General features: G+C 38.9%; 1 protein-coding gene across 16 annotated transcripts in view; it reads right to left on the reverse strand.

Moving 5' to 3' along the window:
- Positions 1-6,720: 6,720 nt before the first annotated feature.
- The window catches only part of LOC110013423 (zinc finger protein 271), a 253,782-nt gene continuing 242,980 nt past the window's right edge, over positions 6,721-17,522 (reverse strand). For 11 of the 16 annotated variants that reach the window (XM_023965576.1, XM_023965584.1, XM_023965581.1 and 8 more), the window contains one exon: positions 6,721-10,621. In XM_023965576.1, the coding sequence (XP_023821344.1) occupies positions 7,581-10,621 (3,041 nt within the window). In that variant the 3' untranslated portion in view covers positions 6,721-7,580. The remainder of the gene's footprint in view (positions 10,622-17,522) is intronic. The other 5 variants (XM_023965574.1, XM_023965575.1, XM_023965577.1 and 2 more) reach the window with 2 other exon arrangements.

Consider the following 17,522-nt stretch of genomic DNA (forward strand, 5'->3'; position numbering starts at 1 on the left):
TTCTCCTTTTATTAGGAATCTTGGGGTAAACCTTGACAGGCATTTTAAATTTGACAAGCAGGTCAGTGCAGTAATCCAGTCTAGTTTTTATCACTTGAGGCTAATAAGCAAAGTTAAGCCTCATGCTGTGGAACAAGTAATTCATGCTCTAATCTTCTCCAGACTGGACTACTGTAACTCTCTCTACAGTGGTATTGACCAATCTCTGCTCCGCCGCCTCCAGCTGGTTCAGAATTGGGCGGCCCGCCTGTTTACGGGGACCAGATGGTGTGAGCATATCACTCCACTTTTACGCTCTCTTCACTGGCTGCCTGTGTCTTTTAGGATCACTTTTAAGATTTTACTTTTGGTTTTTAAATTTTTGAATGGTCTGGCACCGCTGTATCTCTCTGAGCTTTTACATGTGTATCCTCCACGTCGAGTCCTAAGATCTGAAGATCAAAGGCTTTTAATGGTTCCCAGGACTCGGCTTGTGACTCGGGGAGACAGAGACTTTTCAGTTGCAGGTCCTAAACTCTGGAATGCTCTCCCCTTCTCTGTGAGGTCTGCCAGATCCATCAGTGATTTTAAGTCACTTCTAAAAACTCATCTTTTTAGTCAGGCTTTTAACTCCAGTGAGCGGATTTAGTGGGTCAGCTTGTTAATTTTATTCTTTCACTGTTTTATTGCTTTATTGCTTTTATTGTTTCTTTATTGTATCATATTGTCTCTGGTTTTATGTGATTTTATGTTAAGCACTTTGGTTGCTTCTGCTTAAAAAGTGCTATACAAATAAGAAATTGATTGATTGATTCCCACTGAGGTCGAAGACCTTCAGGTAAGATGTCATCCCAGCTGAGTTTATCTCGACACATCTGCTGCAGGATCTGCTTTCCTAGCAGGATGAAGGGTGACACAAATCCAAGTGGATCGAACACAGATGCAACTGTGGATAAAACTCCTCTTCGAGTGAGTGGATTTTCCTTAACAGTTACTCTGAACTGGAACTGGTCTGATTCCACACACCATTGCACTCCTAGTGCTCTTTCTATGTGGATTTCGCTCAATGCCATGTCCTTATTTTTGGTAGATAATCAACATTCTTCCTTTGGAAGTGAAGCCAAGACCTTGGTGCTGTTTGATATTGTAGCGACCTGGGGGTTAGCCCCGCCTCCAGCCCCTAAGGCTCATGGGCTCAGTTTTGGGGTGAAAACCTTGAGTGAGAGGGCTGGAAGCACAAGTGACCTCCATGCTGTTTGGGCTGTTTATGTGTTCTTGAATAAACGGGCTTGATGCTCAAAAGGAGACATTTCTCAGCATATATATATCGCCGAATCTTAACTGCAGCGGTGGTGCTGCGCGACGCGGACTATATGTTACGTGATGCGGCGCGATGCGCCGCATCACGTAACATATAGTACGCTGTTTATGAGAAAAGTGATACAAATCGAAAAAAAAAACAAGAATTAAGGACTAAAACCTGGTTAATATGTATTGCTTTTGTAAGTGACCATGGTATAAGCGGGTTAATGGCCTTCGAAGTGTGCGGTTACTACTTTTTAACGCACTTCGCGGAAGCAACCGTCCTCCGCTTCGCGTCGGACGGTTCAGGCTTCCACGGCGTGCGTTAAAAAGTAGTAACCGCACACTTCGTCGGCCATTAACCCTTACTTATTGTTTTTCATTGCGCTAAATAAAAAAATATTTAATTGAATTAGAGAATTTATACAGTGATTCCTGTCTTCTTATGCCTTTTATAAGTTTCCATGTGCATGTATTAGGGAGTTAATAAATTCTGTCTGGCCTCACAGACTCAAAAAAATAACTCATTGGATGAACTCAATTTAATTGTGGGCAGGATTTCCATCCAATAAATATGAGTTACCCCACCTCACAGAAAATTCTTCCATGTAACGAAATATAATCGAGTTAGTCGAACTCAATTTTATCGAGAAAGGCAAAGGAAAAAGATCATGCAACAGAAGCCTAAAGTCAGTTTCAAACTCAGAACCTCTGTATTATAAACCCGCTAACTAAGCCGCTGAGCTAACACTCTGTTGACGAAAGGAGGCCGCCGGTATAAATAGATAGATTCTTTATTTCTATGAATGACGCTCTTCGTGTATCGTCTTATTGGGAGAAGCCGACTTGAAACGATTTCATGCCACAGTTTCGTTTTTTACGTGGAAAAAACGAACTAAAGTTTTCACTTTTGAAAAGTCGAAGGATTTGAAGGACTAATAGTCATACCAGGCATTACATTAGATGAAGGAGTTGAACATTTTAAAAGTTCAATGGTTAAAATAGGTGAAAAATTGTAGCCGTGAGACGGCAAAAAGCATAAAGAGAAACAGGAAAACAGCATTCAACAGCATGCCCCTTACTTGAACTCAATTATTTTGGATTACTGGAGTTATAGGGGAAACTATTAATACATTTTCTGTTAGGTCAATTAAATGTAGATACAATCTTTTAAAATAAACTTTTTAAATAAAACAAACAGAATTTTATTGTGTTGCATGAAAGAGGGACTTGAATCATTTTTTTGAGTGATAAAAAAAATTGCACCATTCAAATTTTCCTCCCCTCTGTTCTCTTTCTTCCTCATACAATTCACAATGACACAAAATGTGCTCCAATGATTTTTCCCCTTTCCTGCAATCACAACTGCTGTGACAAAGGTGAATCAAATGCACGGGCTCAGCGTGGGCGGGGTTAACATTCCACAGCAGACGGGCTCAATGTGGGCGGGTATAACATTCCACAGCGTGTTCACATTCCTCTGCGTTCCAGCATTCCACTATGTTGACCCATTCTGCAGGCTGCAGCCAGGGCTTACTCCGAGTTGGCACCGTCTCGTCTACCCATGCGGAGCAGAAGAGTTCTCACTGTTGCAGCCTCGTGGAATTAGCATGAGCACGAGGTGTTTAAAACACACAAATAAATTATGACATTGATAATTCAATTATACATTTATGTTATTTCTACTAATCTTAGCGGTGATTGTCACGTGGCTGCATCAACAGCAAAATTAATCAACCATTCAGGGCTTTGAAACCACACAGAACAGCGGCATCTGGGACTGGACATACAACAACATATGCTTCAACTAAGCTCCTTGTAACAGTTGAATGTTGAAGAAAAAAAGTAAAACAAAACAATGTTAATGATGATTTGAAAAAACAACGAAATACAACACGTGATGTTTTCTGTAAGAAGTGCTTCACACAGCAAAACACACATGACATGAAGAAAATAAATGCAAAGCACATATAAAAATAAGTTGTATAATGCTGGTCTTGTACTGAGCACCTCTGGATGCCATCCTTATTGACTTTTCAACTGAGCTATCTCTTCTGATGATGTTGCACTGTGCCATTGTAGATTTATTGAAGTATTTTTTTTTAGACAACATTGAATATGTAGTGTTTTATTAGGAGAAATCGGGTTGAAACAATCCTGAACCACAGTACGTTTTTTCCCAAGAGCCATGGTAAAGTGCAATGAACTGACGTTGATTCCAATACAAGGGAAACAATAGAACTCATCGGGAAACGTTCGAGATTCATCTTGTATTTCTAGAGAATAGCGAGCCCAACTGTTCGAACACAAGTGACATCTGAACCGTGATTCGACCAAACAATACATTTGGCACTTCATACGTCATCAATCACGTGATCTGCACTACTTGACACGCGCCACGAAACATTGTGCCGAAACACTCAGTTTCATGAAGGTGAAACACACACCGAAGCGTCCGTGTCAAACGGGCCATCCCTACAAATCCTTGTAAAATGAATCCTTAGACCCTTAATAGACAGTTCTGATTTAACAAATGCTCAAAAGGTTTTGACAAATTAACAAATTAAAAGAATACAAAAAGCAATGCTTGGGATCAGTGTGCTTTATTTGGATATCTGCAATTAAACTTGAAAACTCTCTCAACAAAAGACCATAATGAATATTTGTTTCAATAATAAAAGTTACACATTTATTCAAAGTCAAATTTTAACACATTTAAGGTACATTTTAAATCTTTATCAGCAGTTAACTACAGCAATGTTTATTTACATTTTTTTAAACATATCATGCAGAGAAGAAAGGCAAATGCTTTTTGCACCTTCAGACAAACGTCATACTTTATTGCAGAATCTCACAATTGTATGCAAAGGTAATCTATTACTAAAATCTCCATGTGGGAAATACATCTTCCAACATTGTGTATCCTCATGAATGTCTCTATTAGGGGTGTAATGGTACACGTACATAGTTGTACTGAACTATTTCGGTACGGCAATTTTAGTTTGGTTCACTTTTGTACCGTTTCAGTACTCCACCCCAAATGTATTATCTTTACGCAGAGGCGGAACTAATATTAGCCATGAGTTTCCGCCAAAACGCTATTAGGTGACGGAAGTGACAGTAAGCATGTGAACAGTATCAGCATGGCTAATGCAGATGTGAGAAAAGAATCTCATTACGCTCTCCTGTGTGGGGGGGGAACACTTTGGCTTTGTTGTGAGCATCAATGAAGGGAAAAGACAATTGGATGAGTCTAATGCTGTGTGTCGACATTGTTACACAAAAATAGCGTATGCCACAGGTAACACCAACGCACTTTAAATGACATCACACGACTGTAAAAATCGGGTCTACGGGAAAAAGATGTGCAAGTTAAAGAATTTTTGTTTTTCAGGCCAGTGTTAATTATCCTAAGTTTTTGGTTCCTGACAGCTAATAGTTCTTTTATTTTATATAGCTGATCACCTACTACCTTAAACCAATAAATGCATTTTGCAAGTAATTTTTTTCTGTCTTTTTTGTACCAAAAAAATACCAAAAATGTAGCGACCCTTATGAAAGACTGAATCGAACCAAATTGAGATTTTAGTGTACTGTTACGTCCCTAGTATCTACTGCATTGAAATCTTTTTAATTTATTTAACAAAAACTTGGTGCCGTTTGAATATTTTTGACTCTTCTTTTTAAATAAAAATATGTATTCTTGGATGTGTGAACTGTCGTATTTGTGGTAAAAAACACGACTTTGATCGAAGAATTTACATAATTTACAACATAAAATCTTCCCAATGGTGCGATTCCATCATGTGTTCTATTATGGGAAGTTAAGGAAGATAATGCAAAAGTGAATGACACCTTTTACCCGTGTGGGTGTTCATGTAGTCAGCTAACTCTTGTGCTATCTTATGGGGTCCAGATGACCCTACCCTTACATTGACGTGTTATTCCTACCATGATAAAGGTGGATTAAGGCCCGTACACACCGGTACGAATATTCGCCAGGCGTTATTCGTCAGCGTTTTTCGCCACGTTTTTTGTGTACACACCCAGCCGATTTTCGCTGACGATGAGCCGAACGAACATGCAATTTCATTCACTGACATTAGATGGCGCTTAATGTAAAACAGAAATACTCCTGTACACAAGGTGGCGCTGCGCAACTTTACGCTTCTTAAAGTCGCTTTTCACTCAGAAGAAGAGAGCAAGTATTTACGCGCTTGTCAGAATGATACAAAGAAAACATGAATATTTCAAGCACCATTTGGAGCAACTGGTGCTTGGTTCGGGGATATTTTAGAATGTCCGTCATTATTTCTTCGCGGCTGTGTAGATGCAACTCGCCGTCTATCTTCTTCGCTGGTATGTGTGCTCAGCAAGGCAGTTTTGTGTTTGAACGCCCCCAAATTGTGTTTTACTGTAACTTCAGAGGCTCCAGACACGTGTGCAAAAGCGCCATTCTGATTGGTCGAATAGATTTCGACGCGACAAAAAAAAAACGAACCCGAGGCGTTTTTTTTTTTTTGATGCTTTGACGCGTGGGGTTTTTTCGTGACGGTGTGCACACTCTCATTGGTGCCCTTTGTTTAGTCACGAGGCGTTAAACGTCGGCGAAAATCGCGGGCGAAATTTGTCCCAGTGTGTACGGGCCTTTAAGGTGAAGAGGATTTCATGTTCTCCATGGACACCAGTGAAGATCACAAATCATTGAATATTGTAGGGTCTAGATCAGTGTTTTTCAACCTTTTTTAATCCACGGCACACTTTAACCTTGACAAAAATCCTGCGGCACACCAGCATTCAAATATTAAGAAAATAAGAAGGAAAATCTCATAGTCTGTATCGATTTACAGCCCCTCCGCAATCTCACATTTTTGTCATAATTGTGGCGAAAACTATGGAAGCGATTGTGTAGCATAAAAAAAAAGAAGTCAAAACCAGAAATCCTTTTTCATTTTCAAAATGAAGCTGCATTTTTGGATTTTTGAATTAAAATGAATTAAAATTAAAATGTTGCCACACATTTACCAGGAACCTTTTTTAAAATGAAATGCCAAATACCATTTTCATTATCATTTTAATTAAGTGACAGAAAAAGCTGTGTTGAAATATAAAATGAAAAAGCATTTTGAAGTATTGCTTTTTCATTTTAATTTTGAGTCATTTCATGCAGCTTTATTTTGAAAATTATTTTAATTGTCAAATTAAACATTTCTAAATGAATGCTACACATTTACCAGAGAACGTCTTGAAAATGAAATGTCAAATACTATTTTCATTTTAATTTTAATTAAGTGACAGAATAAGCTGTGTTGAGGAAGAAAATGAAAAAGCATTTTGGTGGATTGCTTTTTCATTTTAATTTTGAGTCAAAAAATGCAGCTTCATTTTGAAAGTGAAAAAGCATTTCTGGTTTTGACTTTTATTTTTATTTATGCTACACAATCGCTTCCATAAAAAACGGTGGAAGTAGCAACTGTTTTTTTTTCTAAAAGATGCCATAAAGCTAAGTTAGAAGATTTAAAAACCGTTCGTTGTGTGTTCGTCGTGGTTTCAAGACGTTTAACAATAAATACTCATTGTGCGCCGAGACCCTGTCCCTTTAACACAATGCATCATGGGAGATGTAGTACAACAGCCGCCGAACGCAGTCAGACTCTATTCTCTGAGCTTCATTGTTTTGTTCACTTGTTCCACGGTCTGATACCAGATCCCGTGGACAGCTACACCGCTAAAGATGAGCTTTAGCTAGTGTTTTTGTTGGAACAAAGTAACTTTATGAGCCGAATCTGAACAAGGAAGTGAAGACTTTAACCACTTCTGATTGGTCAGACGGATGACGTGTGATCAAGCCTCCAAGAATGATTGGTGGAGACAGTTAAAGGGGCGGGAGTTTTCCAAAAACATTTAATAGAATCAAATAAACACTAAGAAAAAAGTATTTTACGATCTTTCAGATTCCTAACTACTCGGTGTTTTATGAGGGGCCTGTTTGGATGACCAAAGAGCTGATATCCTGGAGATGGAAAATGTTTTTAGATCAGTGAATGAGGACAATTACCCACGCATACCTGACCATTTCCACTAGTGTGTCGCAGCCCACTGGTTAAAAAACACTGGTGTAGATGGCCCCAATCCCAATGCTAAAGTGCCTTGAATAGCAAGAGAGCTAAACAATTAGCGTGACAGAGGTGTTTTGGTTCACTAAACGTGGCCTTTCCTCTGTGTGCGTTTTCATGTGGGCACATAAGGAACGACTACGCTTAAAACATTCTTGAAAAAACTTTACAAGAATAAGGCCTTTAACCTGTGTGAGTTCTCATGTGACACGTCACATTTCTCAAGGAGACAAAAACTTTCTTACAAATGTCACACGGAAAAATCTTCCCAGCTGTGTGAGTTCTTATGTGGACTTTTAAGTCACTACCTGTAGTGAAACTTTTTCCACATACTTCACAAGTAAAAGGCCTCTCACCTGTGTGAATTCTCATGTGAACATTTAAGGAAGAATTATGAGCAAAATGTTTTTCACAAACTTTACAAGAATACGGCTTTTCACCTGTGTGAGTCCTCATGTGGACCTTTAAGGCTCTGCTGTCCATGAAACCCTTTTGACATATTTCACAGGTAAAATGCCTTAAACTTGTGTGAGTTCTCATATGACAGGTCAAATTTCTCAAGGAGGCAAAAACCTTCTTACAAATTTTACACAGAAAAAGCTTCTCAGTAGTGTGAGTTCCTCTGTGGGCTTTTAAGTCACTACCTCTAATGAAACTTTTTCCACATACTTCACAAGTGAAAGGCCTCTCACCTGTGTGAATTCTCATGTGAACTTGTAAGGAGGAATTTTGAGCAAACTGTTTTTCACAAACTTTACAAGAATACGGCTTTTCACCTGTGTGAGTCCTCATGTGGATCTTTAAGTCTCTACTTTTCCTGAAACCCTTTTGACATATTTCACAGGTAAAATGCCTTAAACTTGTGTGAGTTCTCATATGACAAGTAAAACTTCTCAAGGAGGCAAAAGCTTTCTTACAAATGTCACACGGAAAAAGCTTCTCAGCTGTGTGAGTTCCTGCGTGGGCTTTTAAGTCACTACCTGTAGTGAAACCTTTTCCACATACTTCACAAGTGAAAGGCCTCTCACCTGTGTGAATTCTCATGTGAACTTTTAAGGAAGAATTATGAGCAAAATTTTTTTCACAGACTTTACAAGAATAAGGCCTTTCACCTGTGTGAGTCCTCATGTGGACCTTTAAGGCTCTGCTGTCCATGAAACCCTTTTGACATAGTTCACAAGTAAAAGGCCTTTCACCTGTGTGAGTTCTCATGTGACAGGTCAATCTATTTGCATGGATGAAGGTTTTCTTACAAATGTCACAGGAATAAGGCCTCTCACCTGTGTGAATTCTCATGTGAATATTTAAGTGAGAAGGTTGAATAAAACATTTTTGACAAACTTTACAAGAATAAGGCCTCTCGCCTGTGTGAGTTTTCATATGACAGGTCAAATTCCTTAAGGAGACGAAGACTTTCTTACAAATATCACACGAAAAAGGGTTCTCAGCTGTGTGAGTTCTTATGTGGGCTTTTAATTTAGACCTTTGAGAAAAGGTTTTTCCACATACTTCACAAGTGAAAGGCCTCTCACCCGTGTGAGTTCTGATGTGGACACTTAAGGAAGACTTATAAGAAAACTGTTTCTCACAGAGTTCACAAGAATAAGGCCTTTCCCCTGTGTGAATTCTCATGTGGATCTTTAAGTCTCTACTTTGCATGAAACCCTTTTGACATAGTTTACAAGTAAAAGGCCTTAAACTTGTGTGAGTTCTCATATGACAAGTAAAACTTCTCAAGGAGGCAAAAGCTTTCTTACAAATGTCACACGGAAAAGGCTTCTCAGCTGTGTGAGTTTCTATGTGGACTTTTAAGTCACTACCTGTTGTGAAACTTTTTCCACATACTTCACAAGTGAAAGGCCTCTCACCTGTGTGAATTCTCATGTGAACATTTAAGGAAGACTTATAAGAAAACTGTTTTTCACAGACTTCACAAGAATAAGGCCTTTCGCCTGTGTGAGTCCCCATATGGGCCTTTAAGGCACTGCTTTGCCTGAAACCCTTTTGACACAGTTTACAAGTAAGATGCCTTTCACCTGTGTGAGTTCTCATGTGGATTTTTAAGTCACTACTTTTAATCAAACTTTTTCCACATACTTTACAAGTGAAAGGCCTCTCACCTGTGTGAATTCTCATGTGAACATTTAAACAAGAAGTTTGAGTAAAACGTTTTAGACAGACTTTACAAGAATAAGGCCTTTCGCCTGTGTGAGTTCTCATGTGACAGGTCAAATTTCTTAAGGAGACGAAGACTTTCTTACAAATATCACACGAAAAAAGCTTCTCACCTGTGTGACTTCTTGTGTGGGCTTTTAATTTAGACCTTTGAGAAAAAATTTTTCCACATACTTCACAAGTGAAAGGCGTCTCACCCGTGTGAATTCTCATGTGGACATTTAAGGAAGACTTATGAGTAAAACGTTTTTCACAGACTTTACAAGAATAAGGCCTTTCATCTTTGTGAGTCCCCATGTGGGCCTTTAAGTCTCTACTTTGCATGAAATCCTTTTGACATATTTCACAGGTAAAATGCCTTTCACCTGTGTGAGTTCTCATGTGATAGGTCAAACTATTTGCATAGATGAAGGCTTTCTTACAAATCTCACAGGAATAAGGCCTCTCACCTGTGTGAATTCTCATGTGAATATTTAAGTAAGAACTTTGAAAAAAACATTTTTGACAAACTTTACAAGAATAAGGCTTTTCGCCTGTGTGAGTTCTCATGTGACCGGTCAATGCACCTGAACTGACGAAACCTTTGTTACAAATGTCACAGGAATAAGGCCTTTCACCTGTGTGAATTCTCATGTGGATTTTCAAGTAACTACTTATAGTGAAACCTTTTCCACATACATCACAAGTGAAAGGCCTCTCACCTGTGTGAATTCTCATGTGATGGGTCAAATTCCTCAAGGAAACGAAAACCTTCTTACAGACTTTACAAGAATATGGCATTTCACCTGTGTGAGTCCTCATGTGGAGTTTGCCATTTGGTTCTGGTTTGGGGTCCATATTTTCCTGATCATCCTCAGTGACCATAAAATCAACAGTCTCCTGCTTAAGTTCAAGCTTTTCTCCTTCCTCACTGATAACTTGCTCCTCCTGATCCTCTTTGATGACTGGAAGCTCTGGTTCCTCTTCATCCAGACTGGAGCTCCTCTCCTGTTTCCAGAGAAGCTGCTCATCATCAGTCTCCTCCTTACAGATGTTTTTCTCTGAGAGGTCTGCAGGAACAAAGATTCAGGAGGAAAAAACATCTGAAACATTAGATAATATGGCCCTATTTCCTTTCCAACATAAAACATGAATGTATGCAATTTTATAATCACAGCATTTATATTTTCCACAGCTTTGTTTCATAACAGATGCTCTAACATAATTAACACAAACAGTCACATGGAAAAGAAAGAGCAGCTCCTTTAAAGAAGAACCAAACTGTTGTTCCATAAAACGTTTCTCATCTAAATGAACTCAAACATTTACATGATAACCTCTTTCATTTATGGACAATGCTGTTCATTTGGCCATTTTATTCTTGATTCTTTTAAAAGTCGTTTCTTAAAGATTGTAAATGAAGCTGCTGTGTGTAATCAGTCCGTCTCTGTGTTATCAGAGCTAAAAAGCTTAGCTTCCGACCTTTTGCCATGTTGTGCAGGAACAACCAGGCGTGGCTCATTTGCGGAGCGTGATGTGTGTAGGAGTACAGAGGTGCAGAGAAGCTGGTGGAGTCCACTACTCTGTAAATGACTGTCAAGAGTTTGGATCTGATGTGGACAGCTAAAGAAAGCCAGTAAGACTTAAATAGAGGACTAACATGATTTCTTTAAAAACAAAAAACCAACAGTCATACAGCTGCATTTTGGAACTTTGTCAGAGTTTTTTTTTAAACAAGTTTCTTTTTATTTGAGTATTCAGCAACATATACAGTGTAAAAGACATTCAAACTTTTTTTTTCGCTTAATACCCCAAACAAACAAACAAACCCACCCTGTTGCACCCTAAAAGAAAAAGAATTAAATACAATAAAAAAGGAATTTGCTGAATGGAGTAACAGTGTTAGCCCTCAGAAAGATGTGATGGATCAAAATTTTTGATCTTGCTCTGAACTGGCTGCCAGACATTAAAAAACCCTGCAGTACAACCCTTCATTGAATATCTGATTTTTTCTACGGTAAGATGGCACATAAGATCAACAAGATATTTCCTAAGAGTAGGGGGTTGTTTGTTTTTCCAGTGTAGGAGGATTAGCCTTCTGGCCAGAAGTGTAGTGAAAGCAATTACACTTTTGGATTTACTTGGAAGCTGCAGAGAGAACTCTGATACACCAAAAATTGCAATTGAAGCCTCAGGAGCAATGTGTGTCCCCAATGCGTCAGAGAGAAGTTGAAAAATGTTGTGCCAGAAGGCCCTTAGTGTCGGACAAAACCAAAACATATGCGAAAGTGTACCTGGTTCCCTATCACAACGATCACAATTAGCATTAAGGTCTGGTTTGATTCTAGCTAACTTTACTTTGGACCAATGCAGTCTGTGAACCACTTTGAATTGTATAACCCTTTGTCTTAAGCATATTGAGGATGAATAAATATTCTGAAGAGCAGTCTGCCATACATCCTCTGATAGGTCCGCAGCCAAATCTTCTTCCCACTTTCTTTTGGTATGAGTCAGTGGATCTGTGTTTGATGAGTTGATTGCTGTGTATATTTTGCTGATGAGTCCTTTTGACTGTGGATTAAAGGTCAAGATGTTTTCAAGAAGTGAGTCTGGTGGTCGCGAGGGGAAATGGGTGAATGTGGTAGATAGAAAACTTCGAAGTTGAAGGTATCTGAAGAAGTGAACATCAGGAATTCTAAATTCACTTTTTAGTCTCTGAAATGAAACAAATTGACCTTCGATGAACAGATCCTTCAGGGTTCTCAGACCATTTGCGGACCAATATGTAAAAGAGTTATCAGTTATGGAAGGGAGAAACATAATATTTTTCACAACTGGGGCATTAATTGACATATTTTTAAGGTGCAGGCTTCTCCTAAATTGTGCCCAGATTTTAAGTGAATGTTTAACTACTGGGTTCTGTGAAATTTTGTCGAGAGATTGTGACAGTGGTATTGTTGAACTAAGTAGAGAGTGTAAAGAGGCAGATTGACATGACATTCATTCAAAATTTTACCATTTAAGATCCTTATGACTTGATATCTCTAGCCAATAAAGCAATGTGCGGATATTAGCAGCCCAGTAATAGTATTGGAAATTGGGAAGTGACATTCCTCCATAATCATTGTGGTATTGTAAAATATTTTTGCGAATGCGGACAGTCTTCCCATTCCATATATATGATGAAATCAGTTTGTCTAGGTTAGAAAATAATGTTTTTGTTAAAAATAAAGGTATAGACTGAAAAAGATATAGAAACTTAGGTAGGATGTTCATTTTAACTACATTAATTCTGCCTCCTAAATAAATTGGTAAGGATTGCCAGCGTTGCAGGTCTTGTTTTACACTATCTAACAATGGAATAAAGTTTGTTTTGTACATATGTTTATAATTGCTTGTGATCCAAATCCCTGGATACTTGAATTTATGCTGGCTTAATTTAAATGGTATGGAATTTGACACATCTTTTAGTGCAACAGGATTTATGGGCATCAGTTCAATTTTGTGCATATTTATTTTATAACCTCATATTTTTCCAAACTCACGCAAAAGTGTGAGTAAATGAGGAAGGCTGTATAGGGGATCAGATATATATAGTAATGTGTCATCCGCGTACAGAGACACTTTGTGTTCAGAATCCCCTCTCTGAATACCTTTAATAGAATCATCACCTCGAAGAGTAATTGCCAGAGGTTCAATGACCAAAGCGAATAATAAAGGTGATAAGGGGCATCCTTGCCTTGTTCCACATCCCAGCTTAAAAAAAGGTGAAAGATTATTATTGGTACGAATTGCTGCGACTGGGGAAGAGTAGAGAATACGTATCCATGAGATAAACCTTGGGCCAAAGCCAAATTTTTTAAGTGTATAAAAAAGGTAGTCCCACTCCACACGGTCGAACGCTTTCTCAGCATCAAGCGAGAGAACTATTTCTGATGTATCTGGTGGAGAGGGATGATGAAGAATATTTAAGAGTCTTCGAACATTATGAAAAGAATGACGATCTTTGATAAACCCTGTTTGATCATCAGATACGATAGAGGGCAAAACAGTTTCCAAGCGATGTGCTAGTATCTTAGCAAAGATTTTACTATCTACATTTAATAACGAAATAGGCTGGTAAGAACTGCACTCTAAGTGACTTTTACCTTTTTTATGTATCAAAGAGATAACAGCCCGTCTCATAGTCTCTGGGAGAGAACCTGAGAGGGAGGAGTCATCATAGACTGAAAGTAATATAGGGGACAAATCTTTTGCAAAGGTTTTGAAAAAATCACTTGGGAAGCCATCTGGTCCTGGTTATTTCCCGCTTTGCATAGAATTTATGGCCTTCTGAATATCTTCTGTTTTAAAAGGTCTCTCAAGATTTTGAGATACTTCCTCATTTACTTTAGGCAGATTAAGTTTGCTAAAAATATTGTCAAAAAGTACTTGATCCTTTTTAGATTCTGAGGTGTATAACTGTGTATAATATGTATGAAACCTTTGATTAATCTCTAAAGGGTCAGTTAACTTCACATTCTGTTCAGTGTTGATGGCTATAATAGCCTGAGCCACTTGCTGATGACGAAGCTGATGGGCGAGTGTTTTACCTATCTTTTCCCCATGTTCATATGATTTATATCGACATTTGTTTAAAAGACTTTCAATCTGCCGTGTAGTCGACAGATTATATTCGGTCTGAAGAGCTAGGCGCTTTTTAAACAGGTCAGATGAAGGGGAGTTAGCTAGCATATCATCTAATTGGAGAATATCATTTTCAATCCTCTTAAACTTTTCAGTTAAGGCCCGTACACACCGGGACGAATATTCGTCAGGCGTTATTCGCCAGCGTTTTTCGCCACGTTTTTTGTGTTCACACCCAGGCGATTTTCGCTGACGATGAGCCAAGCGAACATGCAATTTCCCTGACATTAGATGGCGCTTAATGTAAAACAGAAATACTCCTGTACACAAAGTGGCGCTGCGCAACTTTACGCTTCTTAAAGTCGCTTTTCACTCAGAAGAGATCAAGTATTTACTCGCTTGTCAGAATGATACAAAGAAAACATGAATATTTCAAGCACCAGTAGCTCCAACTGGTGCTTGGTTCGGGGATATTTTAGAATGTCCGTCATTATTTCTTCGCGGCAGTGTAGACGCTACTTGGCGTCTATCTTCTTTGCTGGTATGTGTGCTCAGCAAGGCAGTTTTGTGTTTGAGCGCCCCCAAGTTGTGTTTTACTGTAACTTCAGAAGCTCCAGACAAGTGTGCAAAAGCGCCATTCTCATTGGTCGAATAGATTTCGACGCCAGGCGTCAAAAAAAAACAACGAACCCGAGGCGTTTTTTTTTTACGCTTTGACGCGTGGCGTTTTTTCGCGTCAGTCTGCACACTCTCATTGGTGCCCTTTGTTTAGTCACGAGGCGTTAAACGTCGGCGAAAATCGCGGGCGAAATTCATCCCGGTGTGAACGGGCCTAAAGAAGTCTTTTCGTTCTAGCACTATAAGATATAATTTGGCCTCTAAGGCAGTGTTTTTCAACCTTTTCTGAGCCACGGCACACTTTAACCTTAAAAAAAAATCCCGCGGCACACCAGGATCCAAAAATTAAAAAAAAAACAAAAAAAACGGAGAAACTCAGTCTGTATTGATCTACAGCCCCTCCACAATCTCACATGCGTTTTTGAGATAATTGTGGCAGAAAAAGCTTGAAACTGCAGCTGTTTTTTTCTAAAAGATGCAATAAAAGTTAAGTTAGAAGATGTAAAAACAGTTTGTTGTGTGTTTGTTGATTTCAAGACGTTTAACAACAGATCTCCTTGAGCGCTGTCACTCTCATAACCCAATGCATCATGGGAGATGTAGTGCATTAAACGGCCGGCGGAGATCGCGTCTCTGAGCTTTATTGTTTTGTTCACTTGTTCCACGGTCTGACATCGGATTCTGTGGAAAGCTGCACCGATAAAGACGAGCTTTAGCTGGTGTTTTTGTTAGAACTGAGCGACTTTACGAGCTAAATCGGGACAAGGAAGTGAAGACTTTAACCACTTCTGATTGGTCAGACTGATGACATGTGATTAAGCTCCCCAAGAATGATTGGTGGAGACAGTTAAAAGGACGGGACTTTTCCAAAATACAGCCGGAGTTGCAGCTGAATCGCGGTACGTCATTCTTATCAAAATGTCTTTAATAAAATAAAATAAACGCAAAGAAAAAGTATTTTACGATCTTTTATATCCCTAACTCCTCAGTGTTTTATCAGGGCCTGTTTGGATGAACAGAGAGCTGAAATCCTGGAGATGGGAAATGTTTATTTTTTCAGTTAATGAGGGCAATTTTCCACGGCACACTTGACCATCTCCCACGGCACACTAGTGTGCCGCGGCACACTGGTTGAAAAACACTGCTCTAAGGTATGCTTTTAATGATTCCCAAATTAAGCTAGAGGACATTCCAGGGGTGCTATTACGTGTGATATATTCCTTTATTTCCTTTGAAATAAATTTAACAAACTCTCTATCTGAAAGCAGTAGAGTATTAAATCTCCATGGTCGATATTTATTACCTGGACTTGGCATTTTCAATGTCATTAACAATGGTGCATGGTCAGATATAGCTATTGCTTGATATTCACACCTATTGACTAGAGAAAGTAGGTTCCTATCAAGGAAAAAATAATCAATTCGTGAGAAAGTTTTATGTACTGGTGAGTAGAAAGAGTAACTTCTGCTATTGGGATTCTGGAATCTCCAGACATCAAACATTCCATATGTTTTAAGAAGCTGGTTGATCACTTGTGAGGCCTGTGATGGTTGTGTGGATTTAGGCGAACTACGGTCAAGGGAAGGAGTTAGTACACAATTTATATCACCTCCGAGGATGAGATGGTGCGAATCTATGTTTGGTATTCGGGAAAATTTTCAGTTAAAAAAACACCATTGTCCCAATTAGGAGCATATATGTTTGCCAGTATAACAGGAGTATTATTCAATCTTCCCACTACTATTATATATCTTCCAGACGGGTCAGCTTCTACTTTTGTCATGTTAAAAGAAATTGATTTTTTAATAAGAATGGCTGTACCTCTGGATTAAGAATGAAAGGTAGAATGAAAAATATGTCCCACCCATCCCCCTTTAAGTCTGGAGTGATCAAAAGTGTTAAGATGAGTTTCTTGGAGGAAGGCAATGTCAGTATTCAACTGCTCCAAATGTGAGAGCACCTTCCTACGTTTTAATGGATGATATAGTGATTTGACATTCCAGCTAACAAAATTAACTGGGCAACAGCCATTCTGATTATTGAATAACTGACTAGCCATTTGCTATGAAAAACAGTATTTTTAAGGCATTAATCTGGGCAAGTAAATACAACCTGTAAGACATGAGATCTCATCACTTTAACAGAAATAGCTGCAACAGATGAAAATAAAATAACGTTAGGTTGCACTAATAGCTTGCATGACTGAATGACTGAAATATTTCACACTAGTTGGTTTTAAGGCATAAGTATGCGTGTGTGAACACTATCTGTTTTGTGTACATGTCGACAGGTGGACATTTTTGCAGCTAGCAGGTGTGTTTATAACATTTGAGTGTGTGTGTGGACGGGCCCCGCCCTTTTTGTACTGCATTTGAACCTTACCATAATGATTAACAACCAGTAAACCTGTTGCTGTATGCTGCTTCATGGTCTTATCCCCCTTCCCCTCCTATTATCACCCCCTACCCCCCCCCCCCTCTCTCCCTCTCTAGCGTCCCTCTCTCTTCTTCCCCTCTTTCCTTTTCCGTCCGGTCCAACACCAAAGATTTTCAGACATGATTGAAATTAATAAAGTTTGGCCTCAATTACAAAAGGGGTTTATTCAGACATACCTTTGGTTTGTCAGAAGATTAATAACCCCTCTTGTTAAAGCAAAATATGTCCAACACAAGAGGCCCTCAGCTCTCGTCTGTCTGTCCAGCTGTTGGACAGGACAAGTTAAAAAAA

The sequence above is a fragment of the Oryzias latipes genome, chromosome 17 (assembly GCF_002234675.1).
Source record: "Oryzias latipes chromosome 17, ASM223467v1".
Lineage (NCBI taxonomy): Eukaryota > Metazoa > Chordata > Actinopteri > Beloniformes > Adrianichthyidae > Oryzias > Oryzias latipes.